The 15,958-nt window shown below is 38.0% G+C and overlaps 3 protein-coding genes across 9 annotated transcripts in view; 2 read left to right on the top strand and 1 right to left on the bottom strand.

Moving 5' to 3' along the window:
- The window catches only part of ABRAXAS1 (abraxas 1, BRCA1 A complex subunit), a 29,101-nt gene extending 17,394 nt beyond the window's left edge, over window positions 1-11,707 (top strand). For 2 of the 4 annotated variants that reach the window (XM_032632256.1, XM_032632257.1), the window contains exon 9: window positions 248-4,192. In XM_032632256.1, the coding sequence (XP_032488147.1) occupies window positions 248-684 (437 nt within the window). In that variant the 3' untranslated portion in view covers window positions 685-4,192. Of the gene's footprint in view, window positions 1-247; window positions 4,193-5,655; window positions 5,676-11,689 lie in introns of those variants that run through there. The other 2 variants (XR_004349950.1, XR_004349949.1) reach the window with 2 other exon arrangements.
- On the bottom strand, window positions 3,147-7,982 carry MRPS18C (mitochondrial ribosomal protein S18C). The gene is made up of 6 exons (XM_032632258.1): window positions 7,850-7,982; window positions 7,036-7,088; window positions 5,058-5,141; window positions 3,951-4,008; window positions 3,352-3,411; window positions 3,147-3,267 (listed from the first exon to the last, which is right to left on the bottom strand). The coding sequence occupies exons 1-6, from the start codon at window positions 7,947-7,949 to the stop codon at window positions 3,191-3,193; spliced, it is 432 nt and encodes a 143-aa protein (XP_032488149.1). The 5' UTR covers window positions 7,950-7,982; the 3' UTR covers window positions 3,147-3,190.
- HELQ (helicase, POLQ like) overlaps window positions 8,233-15,958 on the top strand; it is a 40,683-nt gene continuing 32,957 nt past the window's right edge. For 2 of the 4 annotated variants that reach the window (XM_032632252.1, XM_032632251.1), the window contains exons 1-5: window positions 8,342-8,562; window positions 9,581-10,298; window positions 13,939-14,117; window positions 14,679-14,879; window positions 15,744-15,816. In XM_032632252.1, the coding sequence (XP_032488143.1) occupies window positions 8,371-8,562; window positions 9,581-10,298; window positions 13,939-14,117; window positions 14,679-14,879; window positions 15,744-15,816 (1,363 nt within the window). In that variant the 5' untranslated portion in view covers window positions 8,342-8,370. Of the gene's footprint in view, window positions 8,563-9,580; window positions 10,299-13,938; window positions 14,118-14,678; window positions 14,880-15,743; window positions 15,817-15,958 lie in introns of those variants that run through there. The other 2 variants (XM_032632250.1, XM_032632254.1) reach the window with 2 other exon arrangements.

Genomic DNA, 15,958 nt, shown 5'->3' with positions numbered 1-15,958 from the left:
ATACTCTTAAATCCCACTGAACAGAGAACATGGTACTACTATAGATATACTACCTTGATGTTAAAAAATACAACAACTTTAATTTTCTCTGAGGATATTGTGGCATATATATTTGGGATTATCATTTCTCTTAATTTAGATAATTTGATATGATTCTTTAAAGTCTCTGACTTTACTAACAAATAGATAACTATAAAACCTTTGTAGTATAAATACTGTGTGTTGAAATATTTGTTTGTTTCTTTAGGAGAGAAGAATGTCCAGAAACACCCTCAGGAGAACATTTTTCTTTGTCAAGCTTTACAGACCTTTTTTCCCGATTGTGAATTTCTTCATTCATGTGTTATCTCCTTGAAAAATAGACATATTTCTAAAAGTAGTTGTAATACCAACCACCATCTCAATGTGGTAGACAACCTGACCCTAATGGTGGAATATACTGACATTCCTGAAGCTAGTCCAGCTGGTAGTGCGCTGCAAATGATTAAGCGTAAAGCTTCAGGTACAGATGGTGGATGGCAATTCAAGAAGTCACGGCTGTTAGAGATACAGAACCAACCATCTAAAACAGATACTGATAGTAGTAACCAAGAAAAGGCATCCACAGTGAGCAGCCCAGAAACAGATGAAGAGATTGAGAAAATGAACGGTTCTGGTGAATATCCACAGTCTCCTACCTTTTGATTCTTTTAGGCCGAAAGGAGATTTTTCATCAGATGAAGGGTAAAGCCAAACATGCCTATTGTTTTTACTATGTTCAGCTCTTTGCAATAACACATAGGTAAGTTCTAGTTCATTTATTTTATAAAGTACTTTAAATTGAGTCAGTTAAGAATTTGAGTACAGAACAAAGCCTGGTAATGCAATATGTTTGGGATCAGCAGTTGGTTAGTTAGGTGAAAAGGCCAGTTAAGTGGGACTCAAATGATACATAAATAAGGTGTCTATCAGAGATTTCACTTTAACATAAAGCAGAAGTGTACATTCATCAAACTTTTGTTGCAGGGCCAGAAACTTTTTTACGAATGTGTTGGAGTTCCTATGTAAATCAAACCCATTACTTACCCTATATAATCCCCAATTTTAGTTTCTTTAAAGAAATTTGCAAAGCAACCTAAGTACAAAATGCTACTAGGTTTTTTCATTTTCCATTCCCAATCTTATTTGTCCTAACCACACCTAATTTGACAACTATTTTTTTTTAAAAAGCTAGTTATCTTTATCAAGTCTTCTCAGAGCATTTACTTGGTTTTCACTGCAACTGAAACTTTATTTTTAATGCTCATATTCATCACTACAAAAATACAACTGATAAGGTCTGGGAACAAAATAGATGACTCTTGGTAATGTAGAACTCAACAGGTTAAGAGTCATGGGCTTCCGTGTGATTTTTAAGGAGGATGTAAAGCCCCTGTTTAATCCAGTGAGTTGGTTAAGTGGAGGTTGGTTAAGAGAGCTTTTACTGTTCGTTTTTTCTATTTATCCTTTCCATAACAGAATTTCCCATGAAGCACACACATCACATGACGCCTTCATGCTTTACTCACTGGGTGAAATGCTGAACCCACATGTTGACCACTGCTCTTCCATCACTTATTTCCTAAATGATAGAGCAAATTCATAGCTAGTATCAAAAACTATCATCTTTTATCCATGTGTTAACATGCATTAGTTACCATGGGGTGTTTATGAAGCCCACATAATACCAGGGATGATTTGTGCAAATAATGAGTTGCTGTTGGGATTGCTTTACTAGTTACATAAGAAGCACAGGGCAGGATAGGAAATGGGGTTCATTCTGAACCCTAATGTTAAAATAATTAAGTTTGATGTCCCAACGTTCAGGGTACTAAATGAAAAGGAGGAAAAGAATCCTTGTAGGACATTTTTTCTCAGTTATTCTCCATCTTTTGGCGATCAGTTTGTATCACTGGAGTAAGAGAAAATGATACAACAGATTGCCTATGGATCGGTTTATTTACAGGACACTACCAGTTCATGATAGACTAGTCCAGGAGTAAATGTTAGGTCCTGTGACAGACAGCACCACTGTTCATCCCCACATAACATCTCTACAGAGGGAAGACCCATAGTCCTAGCCAGGCATAATTATTTACGTGTTAGAAAATCTTTCTTAGCAATTTCAAATCCACACCCTATCATGTGGGATTTGTACATTATATAAGCATTCCACTTTCCCGCACCCATATCCCTACAATACTACTTACAACACAGAATCTGGGCCTAGAGTAAAATCCCAATACAAGTCATCCCTTCCATGTTTAACATCTCATTATCAGTGGTATGCTGTATGAGCTATTTGGGGGCCAGATATAAGTGAAAATCCCATAGTACCTTTTTTTAATTCATATGTATGTAAAATATAACAAGTATTAACTTTTTTTTTTTTTTAATCCCAGTGTTTTTTTTTAAACATCTTTATTGGGGTATAATTGCTTTACAATGGTGTGTTAGTTTCTGCTTTGTAACAAAGTGAATCAGCTATACATATGTTCCCATAAGTCTTCCCTCTTGCGTCTCCCTCCCTCCCACTCTCCCCATCCCACCCCTCCAGGCTGTCCCAAAGCCCCGAGCAATATCCCTGTGCCTTGCGTCTGCTTCCCCCTAGCTATCTACCTTACTACGTTTGTTAGTGTGTATATGTCCATGACACTCTCTCGCCCTGTCAAAACTCACCCTTCCCCCTCCCCATATCCTCAAGTCCGTTCTCCAGTAGGTCTGCATCTTTATTCCTGTCTTACCCCTAGGTTCTTCATGACATTTTTTTCCCTTAAATTCCATATATATGTGTTAGCATACGGTATTTGTCTTTTTCTTTCTGACTTACTTCACTCTGTATGACAGACTCTAGGTCTATCCATCTCATTACAAATAGCTCAATTTCATTTCTTTTTAAGGCTGAGTAATATTCCATTGTGTATAAGTATTAACATTTTAAATAATCTGATTTACTTAATGAACATTCTGATATGGAGAGGAAACTTCACACTTGAAATACTTTTTCCTCATATAATTTCAAATTATTAAGAATTAAAAACATAATACTTTATAGTTTGATAAGATTTAGCCTATCAGTTCTCTACTCAAAGGTTATTAAATCTTACAGTTTGAGCCAGTATTAATACCACACAACTGTAAAATAAATTTATTGATGATAACTTTATAGAATTTATTCCCTGTATTTGATGTTACAAACTTTAGGGTCTTTGAGATATGCAGGATCCTTGTATGTAACTGGCATAAACCCTGTAAAGAGATAATATAAGTTCTTCACAAAAGATAATGAGCAAAATTTTGGTTAGCATAATTCAGGTTTTCAGATGCTCTTACCCATTATTTGAGCTCTCTTAATTGCTTTTGTGATTTCTTTTTGTTTCTTCCCACAAAGACCTATAAAAGAAATTGCTTTCTTATTCGTAAAAAAATGCCAGTAATCAAAATGCATAACAAATGTCTATGTCATGGAAGGATTGGAAAACCTGTAAAGAGCCAGACAGTAACTATCTTAGGCTTTGTGGGCCATACAGTCTCTATCATCATTACTCAATTCTGCTATTGTAGCTCAGACACTATGGAAACTAAGCTATTTACAAAAACAAGTGGCAGGTCCGATTTGGCCTATAGGCAACAGGCCCCTGGTTTAAATAATAGCCTGGGGATGATTATAGTATACTCCCAAACAGCAAAGCAATTTTTTTTAAGCCCAAGTTTTCTACATATTGTCAGCCTATAGGTAACTGAGTATAAGAAGACATGCAAAATAATTATCCTTTGGCCTAAGAAGAGGCTTTCTCAAACTAGCCATAGTATCTGGTGTCATAGTAATTTGTAGCACTATTTGAAAATCTGCCAGTTTCCTTAAATAACAGAAGTAGCTTTATATGTCTTACCTACATTTAAGTTGCTATAATATATAGAAAACAAAATACCTGTTATGTGTCTTCCATAAATGCATCCAGTAAATGGAGAAATAAACTGGGATAAAAGCTGTTTTGAGTTATATTTGAAAAGGAAAAAAATTTACATTAATACACTTGTTATTCAATCTTGAATGGTAAATTTAAAAAAAAACCTTATGCCACACCTTCAAGTTATGTAAAGGTTTATTAATACATTTCAGACAAACTTCAAAAATATGAATAAAAACACTGAATTATGTTCATTCTATTAATAGGTTATCTTTTTAAATAACTAAAGTAATCACTAAAGTTAACATCTCTTATCCAGTGTGTCAAAAAATCTATACAACAGATTAATGAGCGTACTCTTTCAGTGCTAAAACTGTTCTCTTGACTTTTCCACAGATAACTTTTCTCAAATACTGTTGCTTTTATAACAAGGTACAAAACACTTCATCTATCATGATAGGCTATCACATAATATCAGACTACAATGAGGTCTTCAAGATGCACAGGTACATCAGGCCGTTTGCTGTTATTTAGGTTTTATTAATTTAAATTCTTTAGCACTTTCTATGTACCAGGCATCATTCTAGGCACTATGCATAATCCTAATACGTTGCATTTTAAAATTCCTTGGCTTTTCTCCCACCAAGGCAGCTATCACTTTATACTACTGTCAGTATACTTAGCTCCAGCACCATTCTCTCCCCTAAATTTGCCACTTTTAATTTGCTGAGTGCTCGACAACAGATAAAATTACATTTGAAATAGCGATATTGGTGGTGAGGTACAGAGATCAACTTCACCAGAGGAGCTTTTCCCAAACTACTGAACTCCACCAACTGAGAATCACTGCCACAGTGAGCTACTGTAAAGACATTTTGGGCAAAGAAAAAAGAGGAATGCTAAGCTGAATTAACAGTAAATGAGGGACAGCCAAGGGGCTCTTATTTGAATAAAAGAGATGCCTTGTATCAATACGTAGAAGTATAACGAGATCTGAAATTATGAAGTCGCTAAAACAGTCACCCTACACAACGCCTGTTATAAAAACTGACTTGCTTCTCTATTGTATTAATAAAGGAGCCAAAATCCCAAAATCAAGTATCATAGTGAAGTAAAACCAGATCTCACCTGTACATTCTTATAATCTACACGTTTTCCACACAAGATACATTTTTTCAGAGGCTCCTTATAAGGATTTTCCATTGGAACAGGCTAAAGGAAAAAAATATATGATAATATAGTTTGTATTAACTTTGAATCGAAAAAGCTTAAAATCTTAGGTTACCACATTTAAATCTCTCCAAGGGATTAGTTGTACCTTTCTTACTGTGAAAGAGAATACAACAGCTAGGCTTGTAAAGGAAAAATCGAGTATTTCAGAAAAAGATTCACTATTTTAAAGGTTTCAGTGTACTCAAACATATTTTGTGCAAGTGTCTTGTTTAAGTTTGGCTAAGGAGGAATTAAGTCATGGAGGAGGATTCTGGGATAAAATACAATCTTTGGAGAAAAAAGGGCTTATGGGAGGGGGGAAGAAAATTCAAATCTTCGATAAATGATTCTCTCCTCAAATGCTTTGTCCAGACTGTAGGTGACTAAAAACTCTCAGATTTAAATCAAGAAAAACTTAAGCACAACAGATACCATATGAAATTCTTAAATTATAATCCCTAAATCCATCCCCATATTTCTCTAGATGTTTTATCGCTATTTTTCTTGTAAAAAGACAATGCAGGACTTCCCTGGTGGCACAGTGGTTAAGAATCCGCCTGCCAATGCAGGGGACACGGATTCGAGCCCTGGGCCAGGAAAGATCCCACATGCTGTGGAGCAACTACCCCGTGCGCCACAACTACTGAGCCTGCGCTCTAGAGCCTGCGAGCCACAACTACTGAGCCCGTGCTCCGCAACAAGAGAAGCCACCACAATGAGAAGCCCGCACACTGCAACAAAGAGTAGACTGCGCTTGCAGCAACTACAGAAAGCCTGCGCGCAACAACAACAAAAAAAGCCAACGCAGCCAAAAATAATAAATAAATTAAGATAAAAAAAGACAAGGCTTAGCGTAATACTATCAGGTTCTTTGACTACAATTTTATGGCCCCAGACTGTTTTGTAAGTTTCTGTCAGCATTTTTCGTTTTTCTTTGTTCACTACTGCCTCTAATGCTTCTATCACAAGGCCTCCCTCCTAAAATCAGTTAAGGTGTCTCCAGTATAGATTCTTAATGTAGAAATGGCTATGGAAGTCCCTGAACCGCTGTAGTTGTATGCAAATTTTCAAATAAATGGGACTGTGTGCCTTTTTCTGGGAGAGCCCATAGCTTTCATTAGTCTTAGTGGGTTTAATGACCTAAAGAGGAGCTCTAGTAATTTCCTTTACTCTCTTGACTATGGTGTGAATTAGATGACCGAGATGGACGCTCAGAGGGACTAGAGGGGTTCTTCTGTTTTTTTCCAACCCCTCAAATGTTCTTAATCCAATTTACATTCAGCTTACCTGTAATGACTGTGTTCCTTCTCTACACTGTGCAAAGTGCTTTATATGGTCTGATTAGTGTCAAATTATCTTTGCATGTAGCAAGAAAACCTATACTGCCCAAGCCCAATGATAGTACTTGAAACCCATAAAAATACATCTACAGTTTAGAAGAGACTGTACTTAATGTCCTGGTATAAAACTTTAATTTTGATCCCGCATTTATTAAAGCAGCCGCCACCCAGCCAAAGTGATGAATAGGAGGAAGACAGAATTGAATTTGAAATGAGGAAGAGAGCCAAGGTATATGTAAACTTTGTACAATCCCTTTGTTAGGTCTTCTGCAATTACTGCATGCACCAAAACTACCTTTTTAAATTCCCAAAGCACATATCTAGGAAGCAAAATATGGTGTTACAGAAGCCATGCTTCTTGCTAGGAATCTAGGGATTCTCTTACTTCAAAATTCACTTAAGTAACTACTCAATAAATTATAATTTTCCAACACAGACTAATGATTATCATCTTAATTGTTTTTGTCCTTCAGCTGAACTCTTCAAATAGCAAAGACATAAGAACTTGGTCGTATTTGCAAATGCTTTATTACAAGTAAGAAAAAAATTCTTACCAGGTCCTCATTGCTGGTTACCTGTTTATATTGTGAACAACTTCTCCACAGCACTGCAATTAAACAGAAACAGCAACGAACTAATTATTTTTGTTAGCTGAGCAGCAAAGGAAAGATTTTGCTTCTCTGGAGGCGAGATGAATTAAGGGACCTAACAGAAAGGAAAGGTTTTATATTCATTATACTAACAAGGTTAAATGAAGGTTAAAAGTCTTCAGATTTGAGGCAGAGTTAGACTTAGGATAAATGTGCTTTCTGGGGCTTTGGGAAAAGGGCATATATATCTCCACCCATACAACCTCCCTGTTCCGGAAATTTATATTCCATTCTCTCCATGGGAAGAGACAGATTTTAATGCAAACTGAAAGGCATTGTCATACCAAAGGAAAATGAAAAGATTTTTATAGACAAGCACAAAGTAGATAAAATGCAGAAATGATAGATTCCAGGGCCCATGTCACAATTTCGCCCAGATCTGGGCCCTCAGACATCTGGAATTTGCTGCTAGGTGACTGAAAATGCTCCTTCCTTACCAAGTCTACCCGAAGATCTTGGGCAAGTCCCTGCCTCTTTTTAAGAATCACCCCATCACTCTCCTCGTACGTTTAAAAAAAAAAAAAGTACTGGGCTATATTTCACGCCCTCTTCAGCTTTAAAATACTAGTCATGGGCCACTACAGATTCCCATTTACCTTGGAGAAAACTGCCTAGACACCGGAGTCCTTTAGCTAACAGTGACGACTCCACCGACCTAATTAGGGCTAAGCCAAACGGCTGCAATGCTATAAAGAAACCTAGGATATGGAGACTTTACCTGCATGAGCCCCAGAATCTGTGAGGCAGACAGCAGCCGTTACGAAGCGCGTTAACGCTCTCCTCTCTAGCCCACTGCAAAGAGATACCATAGCTGCCATGATTCGTTGCTCCTCCTCTTCCTTTCCTTTTTCCAAATCGCCTGGACAAGCCACTTCCGGTATGCTTCCCCTGTTAGCCCAAGCACTCGGTTCAAAGGTTCCGAAGGCGAGCGCTGGGAATCCAAGGAAAGAGCAGGTGGGGATTTCTATGCACCTGCGCAGTACCTTCCCGTTTTCCTCGTCTCCCTCTTGCCGCGCCGCAAGATTGGACGAAGAGAGGGCGGGCTCCTACGTCTGTGCTTCCGTTTCCGGTCCCAAAGCCCTGACAATTGGTTTGTGATCCTTCCCAAAGGTGGATGGACAGGCGAGCGCAGTTTCCGCCTGTTGCTACCCTCCCCCTGTTGCTGCGCGCACCCTTTCACTGGGGTTTGGCAGCTGGGTCACGCGGAACGACATCCGGGCAGGGCCCCCAGCCCCTGCCATGGATGAAGGTTGTTCCCGCATCCGCCGGCGGGTGTCGGTCCGCAAAAGGAACCGTCGTAGCTTGGAGAGCGTTTTTGCCGCCCTCACCGCGGCCGAGCTTAAGCCCGGCGATGAGGAGAAGGAGGACGAGGACGAGGAGACGGTGGCTGGGAGCCGGCGGCGAAAAACCATGGACGTGCAGCCGGTCGAGGTACAGCCCCGTCACCTCTCAAATTCCCCTGAGTTCCACGTTCCATTTCCTACCTGTGGGTTGATGCTACAAATCCAGGTCTCCCACTGCGCATGCTCACTGAAAGAGGCGCGGGAGACTCCCCTGAAGAAGGCGTGGTTGGAACGCCAAGAAGTTTGGCAGTTCCCTTCACGGGTGCAAACAATTGACCAATTATCTACTAGCCTTCGTGGGCTTACCTCGTCTTTGTTATCGCTGTTAATTCTCACCTGTGAGGTGTTACACTGTTAGCCCCATTATTATATAGATATGAAACCCCGAGACAGAAGTTGTACATGCAGCAAGTAAGTGGCATGACCAGACGCAAACCTAGACTTCCAAGTTTCTGCTGCTCCTTGTACTAAAAATCTACCATTTATTGCAGACCTATTATGTGCTGGGTACTTTGTTAAACTATTTACGTTATCTAGATTTTATAACAGAAATCTGGCCCTGAGAAGTTAAGAAACTACATTTCCTACTCCAAATCTTGGGTTCTTAATCACTCCCCTATATTGCTACCTCCAAATTCCATCTCTTCTGTTTATAGACCATACCAAGTCAGACACTCCCTTTCAATTCCAGATTTCTAAGAACAATCTCCTTGGAGTGTCCAGTGGTACAAGCATGATTTTATTACAGGCCAGTCTCTGCAGAATGGAGTATTGGAGGTGAAACGGCACTGCGGTTATCAGAAACTTCTCCCCTTCCAGTAGATGGTTATCGGTCTTGCTGCCATTTTAAAGGATTTAGCACTAGCTTAAGAATTAGGATCCCAGCATCACTAGGAGGACAGTTTATGCCAGTCACTTAACCTCTCTGGGCCTCCATTTCTTTATCTGTAAAATGGGATGATAGTATCTATTTTATAGGCTGATTTACATTTAGGTCTGTGATCCATAAGTGACCATATAATTATATGCTTGATAGAGCCCTCACCTGGAACTTTTATTCTTAATGAAGCTAGAATTGACCATAAATCTTTTTGTCTTCTTTCCAGAATATTGACAGTGAAGAGGACATGTTTGGCGACTATGATAGCTTTGCTGAAAACTCTCTTTTAGCTCAAGTTGATGACCTGGAACAAAAATATTTGCAACTTCCTGAACATAGGAAACATGCTACAGACCATGCCACTGAAGATCTTTGTTCAGAAAGCATTAAACACAACACACTCAGCATTACTACTGTAGGCGACTGTACTGAATTAAAAATAGATGCGCACACGAAGAACCAGAGTGGGCATGAAGATGTCTCTATTGATCCTGAAGCTGATGTTTTGTATGATATACCTTCTTCACAGGTTTTATTCTTTGAAAATTTATATAACTCTTCAAATGATTTGGGTGATCCATCTACTGAAGAGAGGGATTGGAACTCATCCTCTCACAAGACTGTGAACGAGGAATTGCCCATTAATAACGTAGAGCAACCACAGCAAACTGATGAATCCTCTTCTAAAGTCAGAACTAGTTCAGATGCAAATAGGAGAAAAAGTCTTAAAGATCATCTAAAAAATACCATGACTGGAAATGCCAAGGCTCAAACACCAGTATTTTCTAGGACTAAACAGCTCAAAGAGACTCTTCTATCTGAAGAAATTAATGTTGCTAAGAAAACAATCGAGTCATCATTAGATGACCTTGGTCCTTTTTATTCATTACCCAGCAAAGTGAGAGACCTTTATGTTCAGTTCAAGGGAATTGAAAAATTATATGGTAATGTTTTTTGCTGGAATGAAAAAAATTTACCATCATCACTGTAATATTGATGCAAATCAAAAGAAAACCGATGCTTCCATCGTCATATTTCTCCCCTTAAAACAAATCAAAACATCAGTCCTCTCTGAGTCTTCCATTCCTATCCTGCTACTATTGAACTTCTTTCCTTCCCTTCGTGGTCACACTTCTCCAACGTGTTATCCTTGCTGCCTCCCTTTCCTCACTTCAGATAATTCCCAGTCCACTCCAACTCTGGGTTCTGTGCTGTCACTTAAGATATAATGACTAGGGTGTCACAACTCAGTGATACTTTTAGTTCTTACCTTCTTTGACAGTTGCTTACCTGACAAAATTGACCAAACTCTTCTTGAAACACCCATTTCTTGACTTCTTGACATTCCACTCTTGGTTTTTTTCCTCTGGTTGTCTAGCTGCTGCTCAGTTTTCTTAGCTAATGCTTCCTTAGCTGGCTCTTACTTTACTACCAAAACTTAGTTGCTGAAATTCCATTGACTACTAATATGTCTTGAGTGAAAGAAGTCAGTATTTGTAAAACTGACTGAACTGTTTAGTTTGATTAAAACTAAACATTTTTAAGGACAGCTAACATTAGGATTTAAGTGCAAAGAAATAGTATTAATAATAATTCATTTGTCTTGTAACGTTTTTCAAAAATCCTGGGTCCTTGCATATATTTCAAATATGTGTCATTTTAGACAGAAGGGACACTTGCTTCCATCCCTGAAGAGCAGCCTATCATCCAATTACTTCAAAATTATTTCTGAAACTCCTAAGTTAGTATCTTATGAACCACATGAAAACATGAGTTCGCATCTCGGGAGAAGACAATCAGGTTGAAGAAATAGGACTACAGGAAACAAAGTCTAATATAAGGCTCTACAAGAGTCTAACAAATTCTAAATTGCAAGGTTTGCAGTTTAAGAGCTACAGGTGTATATTGCCCTTGAAGTAGATGTTAACTTTTTTCCCTCTGCTTTTCTCCTAGCACCTTGTTTTTTGTCTAATCTGCATCTCCTGCCAGAATGAGTACCCTGAGGACAGGGCTCTATCTAACTCATCTATTTCTTATGTGACTAGCACTGTGCCTGGTACACTCTGGTAGATTCTCAACTGCTGGGGTTTGTCAGCCTAGTTACGAATTCTGGCCATGTCACTTAAACACAGGTTTTGCACTCTGAGCCTTAGTTCCTGCTCTGTTATAAAGGGATAATAATAATAGTTGTTTTTCCAGTTCTGTGTCAAGGACATGCCAAATTAGACGTTGGTAATGACTGTCAGTAGTTACATTGATTGCTTCTAAGTAAGAACTTCAGTAAATAACTATTTTTTTTTTTTGGCTGTGTTGGGTCTTAATCTGCGGCACTCAGGATCTTCGTTGCAGCATGTGGGATCTTTCGTTGTGGCATGTGGGCTTCTCTCTAGTTGCAGCACGCGGGCCTAGTTTGCCCTGTGGCATGTGGAATCTTAGTTCCGGACCAGGGATCGAACCCGCGTCCCCTGCATTGGAAGACGGATTCTTAACCACTGGACCACCAGGGAAGTCCCAGTAAATAACTTTTTAAAATCTCTTTTTATTTGTAAATCTGGCTTAAGGATGACCAAGTTAAAGCATAAATATGTGTGCTACTTTTCATTGAGCTAAAACAATGCTTCTCAAAGTGCAGTTCCTACTGCAGCATCACCTGGAAATTTGTTGAAATGCACATTCCCAGGCTCCACCCTAGCCCTCCTGAATCAGAACCTTGAGGTGGGACCTAGCAATCTGCTTTAGTAAGTCCTCCAGGTTATTCTGATGTGTGGAACGTTTGAGAGCTACTGAGCTAGAGAACTTCAACCTTAAACTGTTATTTTTGCCTCTTAAGTGTAGAATTATGCTTAATTTGTTTTATAGAAATGTTGGGAACTAAGTTAATGTAATTTTTTTTTTTTAGTGTGTGAAGATAGATGTTATTCCTAAATATTCATTATTTTGGTCGTTTTATACTTTAAAAGTCTGAGTTGGATAAAATGTGGATATGGTCAAGTTGTATTTTCACATAAACATCTGCAGTTTGATAACTAGTGGGTGATACTAGTCTGAAGTATTTTTTAATACTTAAGTATTAAACATTCAATTTATTTAAATATTTTTGAAAATTTTTTATTTAAGCATAGTTGATTTACAATATTAGTTTCAGGTGTACAACATCGTGATTCAGTATTTTTATAGATTATACTCCATTTAAAGTTATTACAGGGGACTTCCCTGGCAGTCCAGTAGTTAAGACTCCATGCTTCCACTGTAGGGGGCACAGGTTCGATCCCTGGTCAGGGAACTAAGATCCCACATGCAGCACAGCACAACCAAAAGATAAAAAAATAAGTAAATAAAGTTATTACAATATAATGGCTGTATTTTCTTGTGCTGTAAAATATTGAGATACTTTTAAAGTAAAAATACATAGTCATTTGCAAATATTTCAAGCCGCAAAGAATTACATCATATGATTGTGCAATAATTCAGTCTTTACCCCTTGATGGCTCTTTGTTATATATAAACAATGCTACGGTGAACATCTTGCACATATACCCTTGCTTTTATTTCTGTAGGTGTAGAGTTCTACAAGCAGTACTGCTAGGTCAAAGGCAGTGTGCAGTTTTATTTTTGATCCTGCTAGATTGCTTTCCAAAAAGATTGTAGCAGTTTATGCTTTTGTCAACCACACACAGAAATGCCTGTTCATGTCCAGTCTAGTAAACTCTGGATTTTATGTGTGGGGGCTTTTTTTTTTGGTAGCTGTTTAACATTTTTTATTTTGCCAACCTAATAGGTAACAATAGAGCATCTTTTCGTGTATTTATTAGCCATTTGCATTTCTACCTGGTGTGAATGTCTTGTCATATCTTTTGCCCATTTTTCTAGGGATAAAAGTGATGTATAGTTTGAAGACTTTTGATGATCTACATTGTCAAATTTTTCTACAGAGTAGTTATACTAGTTTTCACATTGTTTCGGATCTGATGTGATCCTTTTCATACATTCCACCTTGCTAAGTTGTAGAAATCCTGGATGTCCTAGTTAATAATCCTAGTCTTTTATGGTTTAAACAGTCTCATCAATCAGTTTAAGGTGGTATTCAGGCCATTCAAACTTCAGCTCCCTGTGAGAGCTGGTTGAATAGTCTTTCTTACTTTGTGTAAAACCTTATAAATTTTATTCCTCCTCGCCCTGTTTCTCTCTAAGATGGTATTTGGGTGAATGAGGAAGGGAAGCTCACACAGTATCCTTGCAGAACATAAGAGGAAGTCCTTAGAATTCACACAGATCCTTGAAGTGCCCGTTAGCCCCTCCATGTCCCAGGTGACATCTCTTGTCCAGCAGGTGCTGTCTGCCCTGTGGAATCTTAGACCTCAGCCTGCAGCTGGCAAATAGGTGGGCTAGTTGCCCACCTCACTGACCAGGCCTGAACTAGAATGCACACCATGCATTGGGGATTTTGACAATTAACATTGATACATAGTTACATTTATCACTATGAGAAGATGCTACACAGGGTAAGATTTGATTCTATCTTCTTAGAAAACTTTTGAGATTGTAGAAGGGGAAAACAAGGCTTTTTTTTTTTCAATTCCACAGAATGGCAACATGCTTGCTTAACATTGAATTCTGTGCAAGAAAGAAAAAATTTAATATATTCCTTGCCAACAAGTGGTGGAAAAACCCTCGTGGCTGAGATTTTAATGCTGCAAGAACTGCTTTGCCGGCGAAAAGATGTTTTAATGATCCTACCATATGTGGCAATTGTTCAAGAAAAGGTGTGATTTTTTTTTTAACAAGTGGTATTTGCTAATGTAATTTCGACATTCAGATATAAAAACTAGCATAAATGTAACAACTTTTTATTGACTGAGAAAAGGTATCTCTATTAATGATGGAGAATTATTATTTTTAGGATGTGCACATACAGTGTGGAGTACTTAATCGAAAATCTCTTCTAATTACCTGTTTCAGAAGGGGTTTTATTTTTTTCTAAACCTGTGGATTAAACTCCATTTTACATGTTGTATTGATATTTAGCCTGCTTTTTCAAGCAGAAACTAACCAATTATTTTATCAAAATGAATGAGTTATTCTGATTTTTTTAACATCAGAAGAGACACTTAAAATTTATATTATCTAGTTTAAAAGTGGCATTTATTTGCAAAGATTAATACATTAATTATGACATTTCTTATATATATGTAGGTATGTATTATCTGTGACCTTGTTCCCATTGTCAGTATTAAACACTATTTTAGATTTTTAAAATCCCTGTGAACACTTAACCATTAGGGTTCTTATCTGATTTTTTTTGTTTATTTTAACTAATATTCTAGATTTCAGGTTTGTCAAGTTTTGGTGTAGAACTGGGTTTCTTTGTTGAAGAATATGCTGGAAGCAAAGGAAAATTTCCTCCAATTAAAAGAAGGGAAAAGAAATCACTATATATTGCCACTATTGAAAAAGGACATAGTCTGGTGAACTCCTTGATTGAAACCGAAAGGATTAACAGTCTGGGTCTGGTTGTTGTAGATGAGGTTGGTTACTCCATTTATTAATTTATCAACATTTTTATTATACTAACATTTATTATTATGTGGATCTGCTTAATACCTTTATGAAAATAAGTAATTTATTTTAATATATAGATAACACAGATAAAGACATTTCATGCATGGTAATCTTTTTTAAACATTTTTTATTTCTTTAATGTTGTATCTGTTTTATTTATTTTTGGCTGCCTTGGGTCTTCGTTGCTGCGTGTGGCCTTTCTCTATTTGCGGCGAGTAGGGGCTACTCTTCATTGTGGTGCACGGGCTTCTCATTGCTGTGGTTTCGCTTGTTGTGGAGCACGGGCTCTAGGTGCACGGGTTTCAGTAGTTGTGGCATGTGGGCTCAGTAGTTGTGGCTCGTGGGCTCAGTAGTTGTGGCTCACGGGCTCAGTAGTTGTGGCTCGTGGGCTCTAGAGCGCAGGCTCAGTAGTTGTGGTGCACAGGCATAGTTGCTCCGCGGCATGTGGGATCTTCCTGGACCAGGGCTCGAACCTGTGTCCCCTGCATTGGCAGGTGGATTCTTAACCACTGCACCACCGGGGAAGCCGCCATGCATGGTGGTCTTAAATTCAGTTTTGTGTCAAGTGTTTCTTGAAGAGTGAATATATGTATATATGTTCAGTTTTATAATAGTATTTATGAATTCCAGATGCCAGAATGTTGTACTTGGGACAACCTCATTAACTTAAAATACCAGTGAAATAATATATATGTACTCTAGTTGCCATAACGAAAATGCTTGAGTTATAAAGCAAAGATTGCTTCTTCATTTCATCCAATGTATGCTTGTTTTATTTAGGTATTTTATGCAGATTTACTTTTCTCCCTTTTTTTTTTTAAATCTCGAAGTTGCACATGATTGGTGAAGGAAGCCGTGGGGCTATACTGGAAATGACTCTAGCAAAAATCCTCTACACTAGCAGTAAGTATTCTTTCAAATGTGGTCACTAATTGATTTATAATCAAGAGACCTATAAAAGACTTAATTCTGTCACTAGCTAGATTATGTAACCTAGAGTAAGGTACTTAAGTTTTCTGCCTTAGTTTTTTATGTCTAAAGTAAG

Source organism: Phocoena sinus, chromosome 5, assembly GCF_008692025.1.
Source record: "Phocoena sinus isolate mPhoSin1 chromosome 5, mPhoSin1.pri, whole genome shotgun sequence".
NCBI lineage: Eukaryota > Metazoa > Chordata > Mammalia > Artiodactyla > Phocoenidae > Phocoena > Phocoena sinus.
Note: the sequence above shows the minus strand (reverse complement) of the source record. Positions and strands in the feature narration are given on the sequence as shown.